Source organism: Silurus aristotelis (genome assembly GCF_946808225.1).
Source record: "Silurus aristotelis genome assembly, chromosome: 20".
Taxonomy (NCBI): domain Eukaryota; kingdom Metazoa; phylum Chordata; class Actinopteri; order Siluriformes; family Siluridae; genus Silurus; species Silurus aristotelis.
In genome coordinates this window covers 12,896,324-12,923,622 of record NC_139593.1, presented here as the reverse complement: position 1 = coordinate 12,923,622, position 27,299 = coordinate 12,896,324, and the positions used below count along the sequence as shown (strand labels likewise).

General features: G+C 40.0%; 2 protein-coding genes across 3 annotated transcripts in view; one reads left to right on the top strand and one right to left on the bottom strand.

The window, feature by feature from the left end:
* The window catches only part of LOC310715721 (radixin), a 49,295-nt gene extending 46,852 nt beyond the window's left edge, over nucleotides 1-2,443 (top strand). Inside the window, exon 15 of the mRNA XM_083522382.1 lies at nucleotides 4-2,443. Within this exon, the coding sequence (XP_083378508.1) occupies nucleotides 4-168 (165 nt within the window). The 3' untranslated portion in view covers nucleotides 169-2,443. The remainder of the gene's footprint in view (nucleotides 1-3) is intronic.
* LOC310715692 (putative ribonuclease ZC3H12C) lies at nucleotides 987-26,323 on the bottom strand. Of its 2 annotated transcripts, none has more exons than XM_083522312.1 (6): nucleotides 26,066-26,323; nucleotides 12,366-13,170; nucleotides 9,479-9,618; nucleotides 8,905-9,139; nucleotides 6,952-7,058; nucleotides 987-6,726 (listed from the first exon to the last, which is right to left on the bottom strand). In XM_083522312.1, the coding sequence occupies exons 2-6, from the start codon at nucleotides 13,070-13,072 to the stop codon at nucleotides 5,330-5,332; spliced, it is 2,586 nt and encodes an 861-aa protein (XP_083378438.1). In that variant the 5' UTR covers nucleotides 13,073-13,170; nucleotides 26,066-26,323; the 3' UTR covers nucleotides 987-5,329. The 2 variants fall into 2 exon arrangements, with proteins under 2 accessions (XP_083378438.1, XP_083378437.1); XM_083522311.1 differs by lacking the exon at nucleotides 26,066-26,323 and adding an exon at nucleotides 25,712-25,872.
* Between the last annotated feature and the right edge of the window lie 976 nt (nucleotides 26,324-27,299).

Below are 27,299 nucleotides of genomic sequence, written 5' to 3'. Positions count from 1 at the left end.
CAGGCCCTGAGCTCGGAGTTGGCGCAGGCACGGGACGACACCAAGAAGACGCAGAACGACATGCTGCACGCCGAGAACGTCAAAGCCGGCCGCGACAAGTACAAGACGCTGCGCCAGATCCGGCAGGGGAACACCAAGCAGCGAATCGACGAGTTCGAGTCCATGTGAGGAGCATCGCCCCCCCTGACGCCTCGCCCACCTTCCTGCCCCAATCTCAAAGCTGCAGCCCTGATGCCTTGGCAGCTGGCTTATAAGCACAGCTTTCATTCTCAGTTTTTTTGTTTTTGTTTTTGTTTTTTGAACCAGTCCATCCCATTATAAGACCTTCAACCCATGGAGCCTGACGATAGAATACTACTCAGCAGAAAGGCTAGGGGGCGTGCTCGCCACCGGTCCCTCCCACATTGCCAAAGCTCTCACTGTCAGCCAATCAGGCTGCCTGATTTCAAGCTCCTCCCACTCAAAATCACCTGTTTAGGAGTAAGCTTTGTGTTTTTTATGAACCTTTGAAACTTTCTTTTCTTTAAAATGATCGAGATACTAAAAAGGTTCGAAAAATTAAATAGTGAAAAAAGTTTGCAATTTTATTTCGAATGCCCATTTATTAGTTCTTTATCGCTTTAGTCTTTTTTTTCGTTTATAAGAACGTTTGCTCGCTTTATACAATTTATTCACCTGCTTCGTTTGCAGAAGAGTGTAAAGTCCCGATTCTTCAGTTCCTCACACGTTTTATTAACACGCCGCTTTGATTTTTTCTTTTGAGTCTTGTTTGGTTTTCCCACTTTTCAGCGTGCACGAGAAATCTCTCCGTAACAGCGACCCGGTAAATACCAATCATTTACCAAAACTACGGCTCACCAAAGGGAAGCTGTCGTCTGCGTCTGCAAAAGATCAGAGCGGAAAAAGTTTCGAAGATGCGCACTGGTTTTCGAGGAATGCGAGTTGAAGATTTGGAGACGATGTGTTTTGTTTTTCTCCCCTCCTCCTTTTATTTTCGTTCTCAGACTCGCAGTGTTTCATGTCCAGTCTCCATATGGATGGTTTTCTCTGCCTGCCGGCTCACAAAGGTCACGACAGACAGACAGAGCAGACAGTGTGTGTTTGAGGTTGAGGTCGAGTGTGTGTGTGTGTGTGTGTGTGTGTGTGTGTGTGTGTGTGAGAGAGAGGGAATAGAGAAAGCCTTTCTGGCCGGGGAGCATATGAAAACATCAGTCCTGCCTGCAGGACATCTCTCTACCTCATTAATGTAAAGCGTGGAGACTGAATCGTCAAACACTGAGTGCGCTGCAAGACAGGGGGCGCCAGTGAGACGGTTTTCTGCTCCAGGTGTGGCATTAGTCATTTCGATTCGTCTCGGTATGAATTCAGGACTCAGTATTATGTCCCGATCCAAGATTAAGTAGTGTTTGTTCGACCGCTTTGACCACGCGATCCTCCAGCGTGGACGCCGTACGATACCAAAGCCGCCCTGACGCAGAAACTGTGAGACTCGAGCAGCACGTCGCCGCGGGTGCGTGTAGGAGCCTCGAGCCCGTGACCGTCAACTTGTTTCATTTTTTTTTTTTCGTTTTCTCTATTTTCTTCCTATTAGTCTGCAAGACGGCGTTTTGTGCATATTTGATTAGAGAAGGAGGAGTTTGTGTTGTGATTTTCCTCAACACCTGCTTTTTTTTTTTTTTTGCCTCGGTGAGATTAAAGCAAATTTATCCCTCATGGATCATCAGTCCGCTGCGTTACTCCCATCTTCATTTGTTCATATAATAACTTCCTTATATCTGTTACATATTCAATTGTTTTCCTGTTAACTCCCCCTGCACACACACACACACACACACACACACCCTTTATACAGAGTTCTAAATAAATGAGAAAAGAGGAATTATATTGCATAATCTCGTTTTTTTGTTTTTACGCTAGCGAAGGCAGAAATGGTCAAAAAGCACTCTGTGGTTGAGACACTAAACTCGCGCTTCAAGCACGTGTCCAGGATTTGCCATAGAAAGAGAAAATTCTGTGCTTCCACATTTTTGTATTGCTTTATAAATTTGAACCACCAGAGGCGACACGCTGACTTTCACTAAAGGGTTGCTACTTTAATGCCATGACGGTAGAGCATCGTTGCGGTCACTTGTTTGTTTGGATGATGTTATTTGTTTCTTTTTTTCTCCCAATTTGGTGGATTGTGTTCTGCTGGCTTTGGAGTGATTTGGTGGAAAATAACAACCAGAGCAAAAAAAAAAAAAAAAAAAAAAAAAAGCTGCCACTGCTGCTTCTGGAACCAGCCGACATGTTTGCAGTTTGCAGTTTGTTTGTTTTTTTTTTTTTTTTTTTTTTTTGGTTCCCCACCTTTTTATGTTTATAGCCTTCTGTTACATAGTTGATCTTTGTCCATGACTGTTGAAAACTAATAATAATAATAATAATAATAAAGAATAAATATGTATATTTCGCTTCGTTCTTTTTATTTGTTCAAAGTCACAAAACAAAAAAATCATCAATCAAACCCAAATAAAATCTTTTGTATTTTTATTTCAATAAAAATACACATTTGGAAACCAGGATATGCACAAAATTCTGACCACATATTTTTCCTGACATAAATCAGTAATTTAACTTCCGGTTAAAAAAAAAAAAAAGTCTATCTTGCTGTTTTGACCAACAAATGCACTAAGATCAGGTCTTCTGAATCCTACTGCTGACTATTTCACTGTTCGCTTTGGTCCTTGAGCGTAAAGCCTACATTTCGTGAATCGAGAAATGAATCGCTGAACCCTTCAGCTTCCAGCTACGTGGAGAAGTGTTCAGCGCTCATCTCCCTGTGTGCAGCCTTAAGTACGTTTCCACCCGGAGGTGGTGAAGCTCTGAGAGACTTGATGGAGGAGAAGGTGTGACCGTAACGTAAACTCGCGGAAGCTTCGAGACCCCACAGCACAATGAAAAGCAACTTTTATATTGATATAATATCTATACATCTTTGACAACTGGTGCCACTTTACTGACTACATCCATAATGTCCTGTGTATTTGTATGAAAGCTGGTAACAGCACGTGTAATTATGAGCAGTAGTTATTCTTCTGCAAATACACCGGCACTCAGGACCTCCTGCAGTAAAGCCGGCCCTGAAAACTCGTAAGCTGAACATGGTTCAGATTATTCAGATGTGTCTTAAGCACAATGCCGTGTAGAGGCATTTACTCTATGCCCACGCCGCTGCCAACGATGGCACATGGTGCCACCTGGCTCGAGGGAAGGCTCTTCTTTTTCAAAACAAAGGTGCTCCTAACAAATATTTCAGGCAGCATTTTACCCCCCCCAAAGAGCCCAGCCCTCTTGAAATGCATTGGATAATAATTTCAGGTAAAACACAAAGTCTGTGTGATCGATTTCTTTTTTTTTTTTCCCTCCACAGGTGAAACCAGAAAAAAATGTGGTTTTCGTTTAGTCTTCCAGAAGCGTCACAGCATATTAACCATCGTACGGTTTTGCAAGCATCCGCTCACGTGACCATATAAATACAATCCGTATACTAATAAAGCTTTGGGAAAACCGCTGAGCTCCGTATCGACGGAACACGAATTCATTTCTATTTAAATATCAATCGTCGAAGTACAACTTAAAAACCCACGCTTTAGTTTTCAGGTATAGACCATAAATAACCCTTTGCTACCAAAGAAAATAAATAAATAAAATACTTAACAAATATCTTCATCACGGTAATACCCTCCATCCTTTTTTTTTTTTTTTATTTCTACTTTTTTTTTTTTAAAAGATGCATTTGATGCTCTTTTTATTGCCCGAAAAAAAAAAGAAAACGCTTCAACCGTTTTCCTTGAAGTGATGATAAAATGTTGCCAAAAATATCTTAAATTACACAAGTACTACATATTGTACATAACTGTGTGAATATATTTTATCCATAGATTAATATGTATATAAATGTCTCTGAAATTTTTTTTTGTTTGTTTTAAGTTTAAAAAAAAAAAAAAAAAAAAAAGATACAATTTGTATAAACGAGGACAGGTATTCTCTGGCTACCATAACAGATACGAACGTCTCGTTGGAAGCTCCTGATCACAAAAGCTTCTCACCCGATCAGGTTTTTTTCCTCGTAAGATGGCGAGTGACGGTAGCGTGCACTCGTATACGTGCAGCCAGAGACGTCCCTTACTAGAACTAAGGTACAAGGACAGACTGATGGCTGTCTCACCTACGCTACACCTGTGGTTAATGGCAAAAGTTTCCCAAAAAAGTGCTGAGAGAAAAAAGAAAAGAAAAAAAAAACGCATCCCTTTTGGGAAACTCTGCCGCTGTATCTAATAACACTGACGATATGACGCAAGATGGATGATGGAAAAACTTCCCCTCGACTTCCCAGAAATTCAGACGAGCACATGATCACGCAGCCACACATGAAGAAACCTCTCGGTGTAGCGAAAATGAATCAAAAATAACCCGTGAGAAATAAATGATAATTTAACACAACTAAACTCAAATACTCGTGAGGATTTCGGCTTTTCGGGCGCATCCCCGAACCCCCAAATATTCCTGATTCAAAAATTGGGTGCTGGAAATAAAATTGAGACACTGAATAAAACCAAAAACATAAACAATTTTCAAGTGAGAGTAGGCATTATATCACAAGGGGTATGAAAGGCCAGATATTGTGGGGAAGCGATTCAACCGAAAATTTTGTTCTTTCGCTCAAGAAGCAAACTGTTTTTCTTGATCACAAGAAAAAGCAGACAGGGTCCTGCCCTTTACTTGCTCTTTATCTGGTCGCTTCGATTATTATTATTATCATTATTATTATTATTATTATTATTATTCTTTATTTTTTATTTCTCCTACAAATCATCCGACCTTCCACCAGCTCTTGTTTGATTGACATAAGTTATCAAACGTTACATTTGATAAACAGCAATGTAAAAGTGCCTTGTGAATCAGTACATGCTCACCTGAACCAAACTATAAACAATAAACAGAAAGCAAACAAAAAAACTTGCTGGAAATAGAAAAAGACTACAATAAATAATGTCACACACATTCCCACATTCACACTTCAGGTAGACAAAATGCTACTAGCAGTTATGGCTCCACTGCTGCAAATTAAAAATAAAATAAACTCAACCCGACAGATGGAGGAAACCCAGGTATCACATGACATCCTCAAAAAGACCATGTTTACACGTTTCCATAAAAACCTTGTAAAACCTCCAAACGGAAGCACTGTATAACCTTTCGAGGTCTGAAATATCCCAAGTAGACGCCTCTGTAATCCGCAGGAAACGCGCACGATAATTAAGCTCAAAATATTTGCTACAGAAGGATGTCAGTATCCACTCTGGCTCTTCTCAGCCAAGATAGCGGCCGCCAGCTGCTGTGCATCGGTAATGTGAGGGTACCGGCCCATTACCAGGCGCACAAGCTCGGTGGGGAAGATGTTGCACAGGTTGACGAACACTTTCTCGCGCAATTCCTGGTACCGACCAAGGGCGGGTGATTCCTGGTGCTGGTGGGAAGTATGGGATGAATGAGGTGAGGAAGGATGAAGAGGGTTTTGTCCCCAAGGCACGCGCCATGCTTGCTGCCTGTTTTCTGGAAGGCTCTGAAAGGTGAAGGGCTCGTAGCAGGGCTGCTGGTAGTACGGCTCCCAGCAGGCCATCCTATCCTGGTCTGGGAAAGGCTTCCTGGCTAACAGGGGTGATCTCTCGTAGAGCCTGGAGTCGGACACGCTGTCAAGACGGGTGGATGCTAGCCCTCGACTCAGTGGGGAGCTCTGAGGAGGGTATTCTCCAGGACAACTGGATCTGGCACCAATCATCTGGTGCTGGACTTGAGGGCCAATATAGGACAATGAGTGCTTAAAGTGGGGATCCGGAGGCTGGTCATCTTGCGTGAAGCTGTGTCCACGGGCAATCCCGTGATGGTACCCTGGGTGAGATGATGGTACTGGGGAAAGCACCCGGCTCTGGTGGTGGTGGTGTGGTGGAGTGGGCAAGACCATGGGCAGTGGGTATTGTCGGCGGTGGTGATGGAGGTGGTGGTAATGATGACACTTGAGTCCGTCGTCCAAAAGCGAGTCAGGCGAGCTCATGCAGGAGCGCTCACCAGGGGGCACCGTGCCATAGGAATCAGAGCTGGCGCTGCCCTCGCTGCTGCAGTCCGATGCCACGGAACTGAGCCGTGCATCCATGTCGGACAGGAAAGGACGCTCTGGGCTCCTCTGGCTGGACAAGCTGAGACCAGAGTATCCGCGGACGAGAGAGTAGTAGCTGAGGTCTGGAGACTCGCAGGTGGGATACGAGTCTGTTTGAGGGAAAGCTGGAACTGCGTGGGTTTTGGAAAAGCATGCCAGTTGTTCTCGCTGGTCGTGTGTGTGAGTGTGGCAGGAAGGGGGACCACCTGGGGCAGGGGGTAGTATCATGCTGCTGTTTTGGGGCTCTGCTTTGGTTTTGGAGGTCAGCTTGTCCTCTACGTCACCATATGAAAGGGTCCGGACACTGGAGTCAGACTGCCGCTTTGAGTGTGAACGCTTTCCGTCACCGATTTTATCGTTGCGTGAGCCTCCAGGAACGCTGTGGCTTTTCACTAGGCCGGACTCAGTTGTGCCTTTGGCTGCAGAAGTCTTGGCACTAGCGCGGAGCTCGTCGGCTACGGCACGCTGGGGCTGAGTGCCACGCTCTGGGTGGTAGAACTTGCACTTGTGACCGTAAGTGCACTTCTTTCCTAAAAGAGCCCAAAACAAATAGTTTTATCACTGATACGAATTTAGTTGCGGCAAAAATGCATGGTGATGGGACCAGGATTTTACTCAAAAAACTAGTTAGTTTCACAATGGAAGAATATGTACTGAATTTGAAACAATGAATGTATCCAACACATGCGAAAGTGCAAAACAACATGATACTTTATAGCAGCATGTAGTGGATAAACAGAAGGATAAGTATCTACCATATGGACAAGGCTGTTTTTTGTGTTCTGGGATTATAGGCCTTTTTCTCAGAAAGTTCTCAAGGCTGGGACCATGGCGACCAAGAGGATCATCGGGAGGCATGAACCTGAAGGACAGAGCTTTTAATTAGATAACTAACCTTGGTAACGAAAAAAGAGATTGCAAAATGTTTACATTAGGATGATTAAAAACTCAAGGACCCCTTATTTATCACTGTTGCATAGAAACGTGCAGATTTGGGCAGATTTAATGAAATATAACTGATTCTGTGTAATATTTCGTGTAATATTTGATTGGTGAATCGTCTTCCGCTGTGTGGAAATATTAATACCATCTCGGAGACATAAACATAGGCCCAAATTTACTCTTATATAAATATAATTTACATAAACCACAACCTAGGTGATTATTTATAGGCGGTATTTATATACACATTTACTAAAATAATTTCAAGAAGTAAAACAAAAGCTTGCCAAGACTCCAGATCCATACGATTCACTCAGTGAAGTTTCACTCTATATTGCAGTATTCACACTTCACTTTTTCCACATTTTATGTTACAGCCTCAACCTAATGTTATTTTTTCACAGCCTTTGCTCAATACTTTATTGAAGCACCTTTAGCACCAATTACAGCCTCAAGTATTTTTGAATAAGATGCTAAAAGCTTGGCACACCTATTTTTGTTAAACTCCATCAGGATTTATTTTTGTTAAACTCCATCAGGTCGGATGGAAAATGGCACAGCCATTTTCAGATCTCTTCAGAAATGTTCAATCGTGTTCCAAGTCTGGGCTCTGGCTGGGCCCCTCAAGAACATTTACAGAGTCGTCTAATAGCCACTCCTTTGTTATCCTGCATGTGTGCTTAGGACCCTCTATGAACCCTCGCCCCGGTCTGAGGTCCAGAGCACTCTGGAGCAGGTTTTTATCAAGGATGTCTGTGTACATTGCTGCATCCATCTTTTCCTCGATCCTGACTAGTCTCCCAGTTCCTGCTGCTAAATACCATCCCCACAACATGATGCTGCCACCACCGTGCTTTACAGTAGGGATGGTATTGGCCAGGTGATCAGCGGTGCCTGGTTTTCTCCAGACATGACACTTGGCATTTAGGCCAAAGAGTTCAATCTTTATTTCCAATGGTCTGAGAGTCCTTCAGGTGCCTTTTGAAAAACTCATGTGCATTTTACTGGCCACTCTACCATACATGCCTGATTGGTGGAATGCTGGAGAGATAGTTGTTCTTCTGAAAAGTTCTCCTCTTTCCAAAGAGAGAGCTCTTTCAGAGTGACCATCGGGTCACCTCCCTTCTCCCTCAATCACTTAGTTTGCCCGGGCGGTCCTGGTGGTTCCAAACTTCTTCTGTTTATAGATTATAGAGGCCACTGTGCTCATTGGGACCTTCAATGCAGAGCCTTTCCAAATCATGTCCAACTAAATTTACCACAGATGCACTCCAATCAAGTTGTATAAACATCTCAAGGATGATAGTGGAAACAGGATGTACCTGAGCTCAATTCTGAGTGTCATGGCAAAGGCTGTGAATACTAATGCAGGAGATTTTTGTAAATGTTTAATTTTTAATACATTTACAAAAATGTCAAAAAAAATCTCTTTCACGTTGTCATTATGGGGTAATGGTTTTGGATTTTTTTGGGGGGAAAATAATGAATTTAATCATTTTGGAAAAAGACTGTAATAAAATGTTAAAAAATTGAAGTGCTGTGAATACTTTCCGGATGTATGATGTTTCTATGCATATAGTGATTTATTTAAACCAAATCATTTATTGCGATACTTTAAATCCAATATGTTTTTGTAGTTAAATTTTACAGGTACATCAAAGTTAAAATAATGAAATGTTGGGGGGTAAGTTATGAACAAACCTTTCGATAAATAAGGGTCTTTTTGCTTACAAAGGTATGACAAATATAATGACAGAAAGACTCACTTATCATTGACAAATGAGTACATGAGAAGTCTTTCGTCAATAAACTTTTTCCATTCGGGTTTTTCCACGGCCAAATCCCTGTAGTTGTCGTTGGAGACAATAATGCCGTCTGATTCGTAAGCCAACTTGACAATGAAGCGGTCATCATAGCACACCACTCTACGCCCCTGGACCCGGCGAGATGGTGTGAAAACCAGGATCTTGTCCTTTTCCAGTCGCCTCAGGATCTCTTGATCTGAAGGAATAGAAATAAAACAACTTTTAAGCTTTTAATGAATTATTTAAAATAACGTATTGATCTAACCTGGGCAGAATGTTATATAAGTACAGAGTAAAATCTGGTTTTCACTGAACACTGCAGATTAGCTCCTAATGTACTAAGGGCACATAGATCATGATTCTACTGCAGTCATGATGGCCCAGATTATAGCAAAGGGGGTATCCTCTAACCTTGTATTAACTAGTAAGCTACAATATATTTATTTGTACTTACAGAACAGTGTATGAAACTGCAGCATTGCAAGAGGAAGCATGAGTAAATAGCAATGTAAGTACAAGAAAGAAGTAAACACACCTGTAATGAGAGCATCAGGTCGGGACTGCTCTTTCCTCCACGCTGGTACGAACACTGTGATGTCTTTGTGGCCACGTTCAAGGAACCAGTCCACTGCAAGCTGAATACCTTGGCAAGAAAACACCTCCTTGTTGCCATGGCTGTGACATTAAACAGAAAAAAACAAGCATGAAATGACGATATTATTTTCACCTATTGATCTTTGAAAAAAATGCATTCCCAAAAGGTATAATCATGTATTTTCTAATCTTTTTATGAAAGAGAAAAAGTGTTTAAAAGTGTAAAATATAAACAGCACAACATTATTTAAATAATATAGTAGTTCCAGTTGAGCTGGACACATACGAAATATAACTAGATGAAACGTAAAAATGAAGAAACTGATTAAGCAATAGCATGAAATACATTTTCAGCTATTTCCATTTCAGTCATATTGAAATATCACTTTAAACAATTAGTTCCTCTTAGTTATGTGTTTCACCAGATTGAAACGATCAATGGGTGGATATTTAACACCTAAAACCATGCAGTCTAGACATCTTGTGGGTTTTGAGAAAAACAGACTTGTATATTCAGTAAAAGTCCCATGAGCAGTCACGATAGTGGAAAAAAAAATCCAGCTTCACTATGGTAAATGTTTAATTCCTCTTGAATGGCTCACTCTAATTATAGTTTTCACTCAAAATCAGGCAAAACTGCAAGTTTCCATTCAGCAGACACTATTCAGCAGATTTTTGAAAGGGTTTGGGGATTTTTACATCGTGAGCTTAGTTGGTGATTTTACAAAATATACCAAAGGTTTAAAAACTACACTATATGACCAAAAGGTAGTTTAAAGACGCATGACCAAACCACTAATAGGTACCTGTTGAACGTCCCATTCCAAATTTAATTCCCACCTTGCTGTTATAATGAACTCCACTCTCCATGGGTGGCTTTGTTCCAGATTTTGGAGCATGACTGTGAGGATTTTTGCTTATTCAACCACGAGAGCATTAGTGAGATCAGGCACTGAGGTCAGGTGGTCCAGTTCTATTTAAAGGTTGACGTTTCTATTGAAGGCCAGTGCAGGTTACCCGTGTTTTTCCGCTCCAAACGTTCCCACACCACGTCTTTATTAAGCTCCCTTTGTGCACAAGCCCTCTTAGTTCCAGTGAAGGGAATCTGTAATGCTACAGCCATCAGGCATTCAATAGAAGTGTGTACTCCCAAATTCAGTCAGAGGATGTACCCCATATGACTGTGACGCTCAGCTGTCTACAAACCTTTGGCTATGTGTTGTTATCAGGAGTTAATAAACTAATTACATCGTTATTGGTAAACAAAATCATTTTTAATTAGGTTTTGGCTGCTTGTGAATAAATAACAGGGAATAAACCTATACAAATAAAGACCCAGACACTGCCATCCCACTTTTATTTTAGGGATATTTAACTAGGTTTCTAGGAATATTTAATATATTTAAATGTAATTATTTCATTTTTATTACTTTTAATGGGGTACTTATAGTACAACTTTTATTATCAAACCTCTAACCTCAGTACCACATCATCCAAACACTAAGTTCTACCCTTTGTGTGTTTTTACATTCATTTTTTAAACATTCTGTTTAATCTCTGTAAATGTGAATTAACTTGTGAGCACCTAAAGAGGAAACGTCTTGGGTCGAGCACCTGTGGTAGATCCGCGTACCGGATTTGTGTTTCATACGATAAATCATAAACAACACTATGAGGAGAACAGATAAACAATGTTCCTGCACCTTCACACACTTAACTCTGTGGTCTTAGTAAACGGTGGTGGGTTTCCTGCTGCTCCAGAGAGCGGGCTAAACACGCACTCGTTCGCCTTATTCACGTTCAGCCTCTCAGTAATGCAAATTAGAAAAGAACACCTGCACTTTCCGTTAACGCGTCAGCGGAAGGAGGTCTTGTCACCTTGAATTAGAGATCGAAAAAAGAAATGTGTACTTTGTGAAAATGCAAGTCTGTCTCAGGATGGATCCAGTGATAAGTCACGGAAACAGTGGGTGATAAACCTAGTTCTAGATTAGAAATGTACTTTGATAGTGTTGATTTCATGATTTGTGTGTTTAATGTAGATGTAATTAGTGACACACTACAGAAAAGAGTTGCAAATAGGCCAAAAGCTTTACTTGTGTTTATATTACATTTTTGGCATTTACAAATAGGAAAGCAAAAATAAGAACTACAACATGAACAAATGAGGTAACCACTACCATTTAACTGACCGATTTCCTGCTCATTTTGTACTGCAAATGTGTAAATCCGATATAAATATAACTACTATTTCATATAAACTGTAATCATATGACTAGCTGGCTAAATAATTAGACATGGCCATGTTGCCTCATAATAAACACATATTATGACCTATAAATAATAATCATTAGCCCCAATCATTCATTCTCTATATATAGAAATATATATTCTATATATATATTCTATATATTTCTGCTGTTGCATAGTAATGGAAAATGTTTTATATAGTAGACATTTATGTTGTTTTGAACACATTAGTTCCTGGAATGGAAAGCTATTTAAAATTCATAGTTTTCAGTCGTTTTTCCTCTTTCACTTCTATAGACTCGTGAGTGCTGTGTTTTACACAGTGAGAGACTGAAGTTATCATGTTCTTGAAAGAAATTGTACTAATTGATTTTAATACAATTTACTGTGAAAGACAACAAATGAAAATGTTTTCCCAAAATTTCATCTGATTAACTTAAAATGCCATTCCTGTATACCAGACAAATGTACAATGCTTCAATTTGATAAAACTGATATTGAACTCAACATCCAGCCAATAAAAAGGTGTATCTGGAGCTTTGTGATGCAAGCAAAAAAAAAAATTTATTGACTCTTACCTCATGGCTACATTGCTTCCATCCACAACAATGGGGCGCAGGTTATCCTTGTCATCCAGTATTGACTGTGATGGTGACTCCGAACACCGTGAATCGATAGAGTCTGAGAAGCTACATGCCGAAGAAGACGATGACCCGGAAGACGCTAAAGATGAAGAAGTGGAAGTAGATGAAGACGCCACACCACTGTCGCTGTCTGACTTGCTGCCGAGTTTCACCAGCTCCCCTAGAATGTCATTGATCAGCGCGTCTGACCCGAGCTTGCTTAATACCAATCGGACCAAGTCCTCAGCATAACCCAGCTTCAGAGCGAACTCCAGCTTGGTCTGGTACTCTCTTAGAGAATTTTCAGTGTTTGGATTATCCTGCGTCACTTCCAGAAGCCCTTGGGAATCCAGATCCAGACATGGAGAGCGGCAAAGAGGTGGATGCACGGCTCGAGCTGATGCATCGCTTGGAGTGAGAGTGCAACCCCGCTCCACCTCAGCATCAGATCCACAGCTGTCCTCGGAGTCTCCTCTGGACGAAGAAGGACATCTCCCAGAGCTGGGCGCTCCTTCTTTGCTGGCGTCCAATGAGCCCCTGTCCATTGTGGAAAGAGCATCTGCACCGGCCTGTTGGTCTACAGCCTTCACATGGAGGTAGTCCAGATCCAGTCCCAGGTCGAGGATGTGGCCTGCATCATCCAGATGGTCCTTCAGGCCCATGAAGCTGTCACGGACATTCAGCGCCGTGCTGCCTGTGACCTCTTCTGACCTCTGGACCAACTGTTACTCACCCCTCACACTGCTCTGGTCATGTAAACCTGAAAGAACAAAAGACATCAAGCTGATCACACTTGAAAATGTACATTTAGAAACGACAAAGACATGTTTCTTAGGTCTAATTCTTGCTCATGGATGGCCATCATCTTAAATGTGGATGACGATGTCTTTGGGAGCATAAAAAAAAAAAAAAAAAGGATAAATGGCTAGAAGTAAATGAGGTCAGTACAGTCCTCCAGCAGCACCTTTTGAAGCATCAGGTTATGGATAAATACGAACAGTTAATGCTGTTAATGCATTTGTTCATTTAAATGAGTTGGATATTGCAATGAAAGCAAACAAATCAAAACAAATTTGGCATATCAGAGTTTAACCAGAGAGGAAAGTGTAACACAGTCTAATCATGCTTTCTGTTATTCGTAAATTGCTGTTTTATATATATATAATGGATAGTAGACAGTAGCAGACATAACTGTCACACTTTACATAGACAAATGCACATTTTCTGTTTAAATAAGACGTAGCTGAATTTCAAGGGGGTTGGGGAGAAGGGGCACAAGGCAAACAAAGGGCAGCCTGGAAAGTCTCTAACTGTTGCTAGGTTGCAGCTGCTTCAAGAACGCTCCTTCCAAATGCCAATGCAAAGTGGGAATAATTTAGTTTGGCCCAACAAAAGGATTTAAGGAGAACAGAGGTTGGACAGGAGACATAGTCCAGGTAAGTGACTTGTCCTGGCACAACAAAAGAAACTGTCACTACTTTGTTAGCACCCTTAAGTACACAAACAGATTATTCAAATCAGATTATTATTATTTCTTCAAATGCACACGAAAGCTCAGGATTTAAAAAGGTTTTAATTGCACATAATCATGTTGGTCAATAGAATTTATAGTGACAGAACTGGCCCAAGGAAATTTTTAGGGACGGTCTGACTGATGCGGACTAAATAGCAATTTACTAGCCAATAGCGTTGCTTCCATGTGATTTGTTAGCATTTTTCAAACTCCACCAGTGAGCCAGCCCATTCATTAATGACATACAGCGAGTCGCATGTCATTAATGGAGCGGTAATGAATATGTAACACATGTCGTTTTTTTCCTAGGGTGTGCACGCAGGCATGGAGAAGAGTTAAACCCGCAGAGAGGAAGACCGGGGTCCCTAAGGCAGTGCATGTCCTGGCAGTTATTGTTTGTTGGGGTGTTTGGGAGGAGGGGGGTTGTGATGTGCTGTCTGCACCTCTGATGAGACAAAAGCAAGGGTGAGGGCCGGTGGGATACAGCCAGCAGGGCAACAGATGTCTGTTGAGGCCACAGGGGAACAGCAACTGGTGTCCTCCTCCTGCTTCTGCCGCGCTGTTCAACACAGCCGCCTGCTGCACATGCCCCGCCTCAGAGTGGTCACGTGACAATCAAAAACCTTGTTTTAACCGCAGTGCAAAAATATATGTCCCCTCTACGGCAACAGCAACGTAGACCGGTAGTCCTGTTCTTCCCAACCGAAGTTCCTCAAACCCCTTCATTTATACCAATAACAAATACCATGCATTCAAAACATTATTTGTTTATTTGTGTTGCCCTGGTGATAGTAAATCTCAAGGTGTTGTAACATACAGAAAATAGAAGCAGAAAACTAGAACTAGAAAAAGATATTTTAAGTATTATTAGCCCAGATGTTTTTCCATTGATGGCAAGACTTATAAGCCATATTTGAAGGATGATAAATATGGGAGCGCAGTTCCTATACAAGATATGCAAAGTAAAGCAAACCACCTGCAACTTACAAAAGAGGACTTCATGTCTCAAATATTATATCCGACGAACTACAAATCTAAGACATTACGCCAAATCAGCAAAGAATGAAATGAAAACGGCATTAAATATGAAATAAAAACAATGTTAAAAAAAACGAGTGCTACGTAAAAGTTTAAAGGCACTCACCACCAGACAGGACCGATAGTCCCAAGCATCCGCTCCTAGAAAAGTGCTTTTAATGAGTAAAAGTGGTAAAAAATATCTTGTATCCTTTATGGCGCTGCCTCAGCGGATTGTCTCATATAAACTAGAGATCTTTGCACTTCTATGCTGTCCAAAAGTAAACCTGAAGCAGTAGTGAAGTGGTCCAAGCGTGTGGTGCAGCGGCCCTTCGCACACACACGCTTCAACTGCCGAAGAGAGTCTGCACCATAGATCTTTTTTTCTGCAGAAGGCGGCTTAAACAATGAGAGCTGGAGCAGATGGAGGTACAATGTCTACCATTCCCCCATTAGTGAGTCTGCTCAAGGACCAATGAGAGAGCAGCCGGCTTACAATGGAACACACACCCATACACACGCACACACACACACACAAACTGGGGGAGCGTTCAGATAAGCCAGTGGCTGTCATTCCTAAAGGTCTTCCCTCGTGCGGCCCATGAATCAACGAGGGGTGTGTGGCCAACAATAGAGGCACACAAAAGAGGGCCTGAGCAGGCAGCTGCAGCACGAGGACTCGGCCATTAGGGAGCAAGCCGGCAGTGGGAAACACCTGGCTAGTTGAGGGACTACAGTGGCTCACCCTTCTTTGTGTTTTTTTCTTTGACTAGAAGCTTGGGGGGCTGGGTCACAGCTAAACAATAGGCCAAATTATGTTAAAAGCATTGCACGTTGCTTAAAAAGAGAGAGCTATGGAGAAAGAAAGAATGACGGACAGAGAGAGTGTGTCTGGGGTGAGGGGGGGGTCTCGCTGAGGGGTCGAAGTGTGTCTGTGTGGTGGTGGGGGGGGGCATCTGAACAACGACACACAATAAGTGTGTTTCCCTAGTTATAGAGAAAAAGACATCTTCATTGTTGAGACACACTTCCACAATATGACGTTTTAGAAAAGAAGAGGCCAGTATGACAAGCTGCTTTTCCTTAAGTCAAAAGTTGGCATCTTTTACTTCCTCCTCTGAAATGTCACCTCTCTCTCACATCGCGCCGCCGAAAAGAATTTACCACAAGCGGTGCTTTTGGAAATGTGCAAAAAAAAAAAAAAAAAAAAAAAAAAAAAAAAGGGTCCTATCTAGCAATTTTCTGGAACGACATAAAAGCAGCTGGACTCTTATCATACCACTTCCTTACATCTTCCTTCCGTGTTGATAAATACATAGCAGAAGCTTTAAAAGACTGGGGCTACATATTGAAATAAAAACTGTTTAAACACTGACAAAAAAAACGAGCTTAACTTTTGAGGTCCTTTGAAGCAGGTCTCCCTTTAACTGTGAAAAATTCCACACACCCCCTTAACACCAATTTACTTCAACACACCTATTCAAGTTGTCGAATACCAAACTCACTATTCCAGTGTATACTATAGTACTTTAACTTTTTATTGAAGAATGTTTTTTATTTTTGAGCTTTCCCCAACAGAAGTCTTTAGATCTAATTTGAATTTTTTTACAAACAGACATTTTTTTAAAGGTTTTGATTAAATCAATTTGAGTCATTTAGGCTTCAGGGTGTAGAGACTCCATTTTAATAAACAAGCTAAAAGGAGTGTAGAAAATATAGGCCAAATTAATAAATAAATGAATCAATCAATCAATAAATGCCCATTTCCTATACCATAACCTTATTTGACCATTTACAATATGAAATCATTTTAAGACAAACATTTGAACAGAAGAAGACTAACTATAAGGCGTGTAAATGTCAGACTCCCCCATAATACAGTAATTTCATTCAATTGATGAATCAATATTTGATTTTGTCGCCTGATGATATGTGACTAACTATGTTCAGAATGTGTGGTGGGTCCATCATTAAATCCTAAATGAGGATGCCATTGACTTTTTTTTTTTCTTGAAAGCTATAACTTTTTTCATATAATCATTTATATCCATTAATAATAGATCTATAACTGATTCACAATAGTTGCCATTAAAGAGCATTATATTGATCCAAATGATCTAACGACTTCAGGTTTTAAGTTTCTATTACATGTAAACATTCAAGAGTTTCATAATTCACTAAAATACAACTAGTCTGTCATAATTACAAAATACTTACTAACAACCACTATTACATCATTATATAAATATATCTTTATTTCACAAGTCTTATTAAGCTGGAAAATAGTCAGCCAAGTCTAGTTTACAATGTGAATGAGAATTCTTTTGACACGTTTGGACAATTTCACCTCATGCCACAAAACAAGATAAAACATCCATCAGATTCAACAACTGAAGTCTGAGGATTTAGCCAGGCTAAGTGAGAGTTATATGTGATGTACAAATTAACTCCCAATGACATAAACACAAACAAGTGTAGGCCTAAGAGAATAGTATCACTCCAAAGTTAATGAAGGAAGAGACTTACAGGTTGTCTGGCTAAAAAACAAACATAGTTTTGTTAGCATTTTTCAGTTGAGCTCTGACTATCTGACTGGCAGAGTTTTGTAACAGCAAAGTGTGTTGCTGTTGTGTGTTATCCTCAACACAGAACTCAACTGGAAATAAAACTCACACACACACACACACACACACACACACACACACACACACACACACACACACACACACACACACACACACACACACACACACACACACACACACACACACTCAACTGAGTTACTGAGCTGCTACAAATCTGAACTCGAACACACTCATACTCATTTCAATCCACACACATCCATGTCTTCAGTACCACCCATTTTATATTATTATTTCATTATAAATATATCATATCTGTTGAAATGCTGTTTTTGCATATCTATTAGATTGCTGCTGTTGCTGTTTCGCACAACTTTGTGTTTACATTTTGTGTTTATATTTACAATTACACTCTTGTTTGCAGTTCTCTTTCGCACATTGTACCGCATAACACGTTATACAGTAGGTCTACTGGCGGTGCTATTTTGTGTCTTGTGTGGACGAAGACAGCTTTATTTAATCCTTAGAGCTACATACAGAAAACAGAGCTAAGGATTAAATAAAGCTGTCTTCGTGATGTAGCTGTATTGTGTTTTATGTAGCACCAGGGTTCTGGAGAAACGTTGTCTCGTTTCGCTGTGTAATGCATCAGCTATATATGGTTGAATAAAAGCTTCTTGACTTGACAAAGATAAAAGTCATCATTTTAAAACTTGGGAAGGGTTTTTTTTGATCAAATGACTTTTAACCTGAATTCATTGAGGTTGCTTAAAAATGGAACAAACTACAGATGTTAGGGCATGATTGTTAATAACTACACTGTGTTGTGTGAGAACTAAAAACATAATGAAATATCAAATGGGCATAGTAAAAAGGAAATAAAACACAAAGTGTTGGAATTTATTTCAGGGCTCCTGATGCAACGTTTCAGGACTCGTACACCTGAACAAAAGCCTAAATAAGCTGTGATCAGGTGGACAGTGAAGCTGGATGGAAAAGCCAGACCGCTTGACTCATCGTGACTTTCTAATTGATCCTTAGCTGCCGAGTCGATCCTCGGGGTCAACTAACTGATGACCATCTGTTTGGTGGGCCAACGTAAACAGGTGTCTTCATGACACCAACTGCTGGAGGCTATCAAATGCCCCTGGCTGGTTTGTTCGCTGATGTAGTAGAAATTTACACCATTTCCTTCAATACCACAGCACCACCGTGAGTGTTTTTATTGTTTTACTATTATTAATAATAATGAAATATTGTATTGTGATATACAAAACAAAAATTGCCAAATTCCAAAAATGCCTATAATATTCAAGGCTTTTTTAACTGGGGTGGAAAATTTACAAAAATATTGTATCTCGATTCTTGAATACACTACTATTACGTACAATATGAATTACCATATACAGGTTTCTATCAGTCAGCAATCAGCAATACAGAAATGTTGCATTAAAATGTTTAAATAAGAATATTTTTTGTTGATAAGCAAATTAAATAGTAGTTTTATAATAGTAATAATTAATTATCTAATGAATTATAATATACAATTATTTATTACATTAGATAGATAGATAGATAGATAGATAGATAGATAGATAGATAGATAGATAGATAGATAGATAGATAGATAGATAGATAGATAGATAGATGGCAATTCCTTTTTCCAATATTAAAACTTTTGAATCATCCAGAAAGTATGACGTTGCGTTGTCTTCGTTTATATATATATATATATATATATATATATATATATATATATATATATATATATATATATATATATATATATATATATATATATATAGGCAAATCAAAAAATCTTGAATGTAGTTATCTAGTATTGGTATAGCTTTATTATTTATTTACCTTTTTGCTTACATATTTTAAATAATTTTTAGCTTGAATTAATCGTGTTTAATTGTCTTTGTAATTTTAATGCATCTAAAACAAGTTGAATCAATTATTATCATCCCCGCTGTGTGAAAAGCCCTTGCAAAATAGCTAACACACCAGAAGCCTAAATGCACTGTAGTGCATTACAATAATGTATAATATATAATGGATTATGTTAGAGTTTATTACATATATTAAATTGTATTTGCACCCAAACATTCCAGGCTTACACCACAACACTGTAACTTTATCCACTGAACCTGCTGCCCCTCAATGTATCATGACGAAATTAACAGAACGAACCGGGGTCAGGACAATGGATACATGGCATGGGGGTGGTGGCCTACACTGCCCTGTACAAAGGCCAGCTGAGATGGCCAGCGCAAAGAGAGGGGAGGAGGGATAAACTCCCAAATCCCATTTACTCAGAGGTTACACTCAAATCAAAGCAGCAGCAGAAGGACGCCTTATGTCTGAGGTATCGTGTCCAGCCCTTCCTGGGCTCTTGCTGTTTACACACACTTTCAGACACAGGGGATCACCCCAGCAGCAGACATGCACCTCCAGGGCATGCATTCACCCTGAGCTGGACAATACAGTCAAACTGATTAGTCGGAATGCCGAGCATGGGGCAACTGCAATCCCTTTAAAGACATTAACACCACTGAATCACATTACATGCAAATGTCAAATTCCTGAATGGTCATGTGTTAGAAACTTCCGATATTCAGAATTGAGGAACCATAAACACATTTGCTAGCCTGCTATGCAAGTCACAACTTCAGCATATTTGCAGAGTCTTCTTGAGAAAGTATTTTCATTCAGTGCTTGTGATGCCTGTTTTCGCTGATATTTTGTCTTAGTTTGGATATGCTGTAAATTTTATCTCCTCACACAACAAGAAATGTGGAGTGAGCTAAGCTTTATTTGAACTACCAGCAGGTTTGCACGTGTTGATTTCGCACTGCACCGTTCTGCACTTTACCCAGTTTCATCACTGCTTCCACATACAAATCCATACACACCAATATAAACAATTTGGTTCCTGTTGATGGTCGGACTTGCTTAATCTGTGTAGTTTAGAATACTGTGTCCTGCCTCCGGAGAACCCGTGTTGGTTAACATGAGAAGATAAAACACTCTATATATCTCCAACATACTGTACACTACTATTTTAAAGACAAAAAAAATCTTCACTTTTGAGGGAAAAAAAACAACATATGCCTCACATTGTCCACATATCTATTAGCTATAAAAGGGTTTCTGTGAGATGTGGACAATAACAAAGATTTGTAGAAACACAGATTAAAACTACAAGCACAACAGATAATAGTGAAACGGGTTAAAAAGGGGTGGGTGTACATATTGAGGTTCCTTATATGGGTCGATTTGCAATATTTATCCATTTTCTACCTCATCTGATTTTATTAACAGGATACATCAGGCTCAATAACACAGAATTACCCTGCCATCATTTTACAATTTCACAATTTCACATCAGAACCTATTGTGCAATTTCTGACAATTTTGCAAACGCCTTGTTCCTCAAATTCCATCCTTCCAATAAGTAATGATAGATGCGTGGAGGAGCAGGAGGATGGCACCGTGTTTCAGGACACAGGGGGAAGAAGTTACAGACTGGCTGAAAATGGATAGATGGTCCCTAATGGCTGCAGGACCAGCTGTTGGTGCGAGCTCAGACACCATCCCCAGCCAGTGCGTCCTATTGTGAGCCTGGGCCTCTGCTCGAACCTTTCACCAGGCCATGGTCATGTCTGTTGGGGGGAGACCTCCCAGCTGACAGTATGGACGCCCAGTGGGACACAGACGGGCGCAGTCGGTCCCTCTGCACACAATCTGTTTCAGTGGCTCGCATGGAAACGTGAAGCAGAAACACAACAACGTGCCAAATGCACAGTCTGTTTGATATTATGATGAACCATTTTATAAAGCATTATCATAGGGGTTGGGTCAAGGACTTAGAAGCCCAAATTTCTAGCTGGTTCTGGACATTCAAAATGGAAAAAAAGCACTAAAATCCATTTGTTTTCATTGCATCTGTCCTTCATCTAGTGCACGTTCTTGTTAGTTGAGAAATCAACAATTTTGTGTTAAAAATCCACTACATTTGCTCCATAAATTCATATTTTACCATGAGATTCTAAAAGTCAGTGGCTATTATATCAATCTAATTATATCAATCCAGTTATAACATATACAATTCCTAGTTTGTTTTGCTTGTTTTGTTTTATAAATTCATCTTTCTCTACATAAATAAATTAAGCCAGGTTCTGCCTACACAAATTAATTTTTACTCCTCTAATAAAAAAAAATGACAAACACTGCAAGAACATTGTTAAAGTGTGTACTGGGAGTTACAGCAAGAGAAACAAGAAGAAACACTACGTTCATTTATTCGCCATCAGTAATCGTCGTTTCTGAGTCAAAGTTGGCAAAAGATGACAAAGACAAGGATTAATGTGTGAGAACGGAACAATAAAGAGGAACATCTGATTACTGATAAAGGTCTTAACCAAAATATCTATTGCTATATCTATGTGCACATGAGGCAAAATGCAGAAATAAGAAGAAAAAAATGTTTTTTTTTTCTTTCACAGTCACAGTGAGTTTCAAAACACCTAGACTTTTTTAGGTTTTTGAGAGAGACACATGCATGTCCCTTTCATTTATATACACCAATGTCATTTACTTTGACCAAACAAATATAATTGTTCCGGTGTTAAAATTTAGGTCGAAAATCCTTCCTTAGCATTAATAAGAGCTTTATACACTCTTTCCACCTGGACAGTTTTTATCTCCAAACAATCAGCTGGAATACTCGTCTCTTATGAGAATGAGAATGCCATGTCTCTTATAAAAACCTGCCAAAGGTCTTCTTCACTAGTTGTATTTTTCTTTCAGTCCTTGTGATCCAGATGATCCCAGAGCAGTTCTATAATAAATAGGTACCATTTTATGATAGATAACACTACAACCGACTGTTTGCTCTCTAAATAAGGCTTACAGATTTAGGCTTCGGGTCATTGTCTTGTTGTATGATGAAGTCCAGTTCCAGTCCAGTTGGTGTTACAGTACAGAATAGTAGCCATGTTGGTTCGGTATTCCTTACACCCGGAACAAATCTCCAACTTTCTCTTTTCCAAAACAACCCCAAACCATTTAACCTTAATGTTTGAAGTCAGTCTGCTAACATCATCTGTAATGTTCGCATTCTTACATACGTTCTTCTGTTAGAGCCAGAAGTGTCAAATATAGACTCATCAGTCCACAGAAATTTCTTCCAGTCATTCACTGTCCAATTCCTGTGTGTTTTTGCCTTCTACCTAGTTTACTACATAAAAACTATGCACGTGTCAAAAACAATAAACGACCATATGTTTCCAAACTGTTGACAGGGCATGTCTTCTAAGTTCAAAGCTTGAATGTGAATGAACAAGACAGAGATGTTTTATTTTCCTATGTCAGCTGACTCTTAGTGCTTTTCATACTATTTGCCTGATCATTTGTACCTTTCCAACTTTCTCCAGTTCACAATTACGGGACAAAGTAAATCGCTTGTCTGCAGTGATCCAAAAACCAAGTCTGCATTCCAAACTCTAAACACTTCTGTTAGGATCTTAACAAAACGTATGGCTCGGGTCAACAATGTGATGTCACATTTACAAGAATGCAAAGCCAAAATTTGATGTACACCACCAATAATCTCAGCAATAATCACATTAAATGAAAACCTTGGATGCAACAGACTTAAACTTTAACTTCTCAGTAATAATCACTTTCTTACACAATTCTGGTCATCTGCTCACGTGAATCTCTCAACATGTCACTCTTCTGTCATTAAAACTCCTTTCTTACCCCTAAATCGATCACAATTTCATTTCGTTTCTTGTCCAGCCGTACACACACTAAACCTATTAAACTAAAGAAGTTAATTCACAGCAATTTTAATATAGTTCCAGCAGCAATTAAATATATGCAACAGCAAACAATGTGAACATCTAAATGCAGACATTAGGTCTATAGTGTACAGAATGACTGGTGATTTAAGATATACTACTAAGACTGAAAGAGGAAATGGGGAAGTTATTCTGCTTCCCCAGCTTTTTAATTTAAGTCAGGGGTTACACTGATTTCGCATTACGCTGAGTTGTCTTACATTTTTATTATTTGTGTAATGATAAAACTAATAACTAATTCATATAATGTATATATAATATGTGATATGCACATATTATTGTCTTTAGTTATGTGTGTGTGTGTGTGTGTGTGTGTGTGTGTGTGTGTGTGTGTGTGTGTGTGTGTGTGTGTCAACTGCAGTGGCAAAGAGCAAATATATACATGACGTGTTTAACAAAAGTAAGTACACCCCTCAAATTTTATCAACCATTTTATTATATGTTCTCAATACTATAGAAATGAAACTTGGATATGTTTTAGCTGAGTCAATGTACAGCTTGTGTAGCAGTACAGATTTACTGTCCTCTAAAAATAACTCAACATACAGCCATTATTGTCTAAATAACTGACAACAAAAGTGAGTACTCCCTCAGGGAACATGCCAAAACTGTGTCAATATTTTGAGTGAGCACCAGTGTTATCAAGCACTGCCTTAATTCTCCTGGGCAAGGAATTCACTAGAGATGCACAGGTTGTTGCTGGGATCCTCTTCCACTCCTCCATAATGACATCATGGAGGTGCTGGAGGTTAGACACATGACACTTCTCCACCTTCTGAGACATACTTGGCCACTCAGTCACCTTCAGCTTCCTCAGCAAGTCAGTTCTCATCTTGGTGGGATGTGTTTGGGTTTGTTATTATGTTGGAAAACTGAAGATGGACATCATGTTCTGTTATTAAATGTCACAGTACATATTGGAATCCATGTTTTCCTCAATAAACCACAGCTCCCCAGTACCAGCAGCACTCATGCAGCCCCAGACCATGATGCTACCACCACCATGCTTGAATGTGGGCAAGACACAATTTTCTTGGTTCTCCTCACCAGGGTGTTGTCATGCATGATGGACACCTTCACCTTCACCCTTGACCTTCAACTTATTTGATGGACCCTTGCAAGGTCTGTTCCGAGTGGAACCCATCTTGAAAAAACTCTGTATGACCCTGGCCACTGTACAGTAACTCAGTTTCATGGTGTTACAAATCTTCTTATAGCCGAGACATCTTTGTGGAGAGCAACAATTCTAATTCTCAAATCTTGAGAGCCATGAGGTGCCATGATGAACATCCAGTGGTCAGTATAAGAGAATTGTACTCAAAGCACCACGTTTTAACTGCTCTAATACAGGATACACACATTTGTATGGTCCTGTCAAAGAGGAAAACATGAACATGATGAACAGGACGTGTGGCTTTGCACGATTACAGCTGTTATCACTTGGGGTGTACTCACTTTTATTGCCAGGTATGTAGACAGTAATGTCTTTATTTTTAGATCTTTTAAAGAGGACAGTAAATATGTACTACTATACAAACTGCATATTGACTACTGTAAAATATATCCACTTTCATTTCTATAGTATTGTCCCTTGAGAAGAGACACTGAAATGGTTGTTGAAATGTGAGGGGTGTACTCAACTTGTGTGAGATACTGTATATATATATATATATATATATATATATATATGGTGTATTTAAAGGTAACATGAGGGTTAAGGGGAACACATTTTTCCTGGCCTTTTGCCTTTTGTTGATGGAAAAATGGGCTGAAGAAAACTTTCAGAAATGCTTAAACTATTGTATAACTTTATATGGTTTTTAACCTCGTTTTAGGGCTGTTTTTTTCTTTCATTCCACATAAACTTTGTAGCAGAAAAAAGTTTCCCATTTCTCCTTTTGTCATTGTTTATAAGGCGCTTGGCTTTGAAAATAGAAGTGACTGAAGCAAGTGAATGTAAAACACAGGCACCACAGCAGCCATTCTATAAACCCTAAAACACTCAGGACATGAAGACATAAAAAATATGTTGGTATTTATAATAGTTAAGACGATGAAATTTGTAAAAAAAAAAAAAAAAAAAAAAAAAAAAAAAGAAAGAAAACTGGCGCTTGTCATCCAGCCGAACAGCCTCGTCCACTACAAATGGCCTGAAACGGAATCATGCTAACAACCCGGCTAACGGGCTACAACAAACAGCTAACCAACCCCGAGCTTATATTGTTATATTTTCGCATTGAGAGTGTAATAAAACGACACGGAATGCGTCCTGAATCCGTGTCAAATCTCTTACAATAAAATAATGATCTTATACTCCACCTTTTATCGTGCTGTCAGGAACGGAGCTTCCTTTGTCTGTTGCCAGCACGGATGGGGGTGTGTGGGGGGGATGTGGCTCGAGCTAGCCGCGCGACTCGCGCGCGCGCAAGCCGAGAGCACGCGAGGGGCAGCCCGTGCACACATATACACAGCGCTCATACAGGGCATACGAGGGTTATAATGCGCTCATAAGAGGTCGTAGCACTCTCAAACGGGAAGATGAAAAACCCACTCATGCAGGACATATAACGCGCCCATACATGGACTCACAACGCGCTCATAGAACACATTAACGCGCTCATACGGGAGGCTATAACGCCCACATGCAATAGATTACAGTCGGTTATAACTTACCCATGTGGTACGGCGCATCTCTGAGCAATCAGCGCTATAACCGGATGAGCCCAGTTCAGCCCAGCAGATCCCAGTCCTGCCCCTCCTCACTGTAAACTGGCAGGATCTGGGCAGCCACCTGCCGGGCACTGAACCTGGCACTCAACAACACGCCGCATCCCGAACTGCTCGGTGTCTTCCGCGAAGTGCACTACATAGCACCCAGTTACTACCTACACAAGTGTGGTGATACAGGAAGCACAAGTCTTGTGTGGATCCAACCGAAATGAACGTGCTGCAGGCATCTTGCTTTACTGAAACACACCAACACTTCCCATGCAAATCCCAGGACGAGCTGCATGCGTGTTTTATCCTTAATCATCTCACATCCTGGAGTGTTCATTATCCACTATTGCTTCTATGAATCCAAATGAAATACATATGCAATACATTTCATACATTATCTATATTATTTGAGCATTTCCTACCTGACTATACATATTAGAAATCTATCACAATTTAATAATCTTAAGTTTATAGCAGTCAGTAAATACACAGTGATTTTTACACCAAAACTGATCTGAAAACCTGAGAACTAGTGTGCAAAAGACATTACATACGTAAGGAACTGATTCCCCATTCACTAGATAACATCAAGGTTTATTTAATGTGTTATTCTGATTCAGGGGGTTGAGAATTCAGAGCTGATCATAGATATAATTGGTATGAGGTGGGAACACAGACAGAATGGGATGCCAGTCCATTGCAGGGCATGCACACATTTGCATGCTCATTCACCAGTCTATTTAACATTGCCAATCCACCAGCAGGTTTTCAGGAACCGGAGAACCTGGAGGAAACCATGTGAACTTGCAGAGAAACTCACAGACAGTAACCAGAGCTCAGGGTGAAACTGTAGAGGTGAGAAGCAGCACCGTTACCTGCTGCATTACCATGTTAATTGTTATAATTATTATTATAAGTTATAGAAAATCTGCCCATCAGAATAAGAACGTGAGACAACAGTGGTCATGGGATCATTAAAAAAGCAGCTGAAACAAAATATAGTCTGGACTTTTTCAAATTCCTTTCCAAAACATCATTTGTGAACTTGAATCTACTGTTCTACCTCAAGGTTTTACATGTTGTTGTTGCATTCTGTCTTGTTTTTCTGGAGTTACCAATCATCTAAAAAATGGGTGAAAAGGGCAAAAGTGAGTAATCCTATATAATAGTGAACTCTTACCAAATCTTA

Coding starts and splice junctions, on each gene's coding strand:
- LOC310715692 (XM_083522312.1), bottom strand. CDS start 13,072: ATGGGCCTGAAGGACCATCTGGATGATGCAGGCCACATCCTCGACCTG. Junction 9,140..9,478: donor ACCTGATGCTCTCATTACAG/GTGTGTTTACTT, acceptor CTATTCCTTCAG/ATCAAGAGATCCTGAGGCGA. Junction 7,059..8,904: donor TACTCATTTGTCAATGATAA/GTGAGTCTTTCT, acceptor TCTGTCCTTCAG/GTTCATGCCTCCCGATGATC.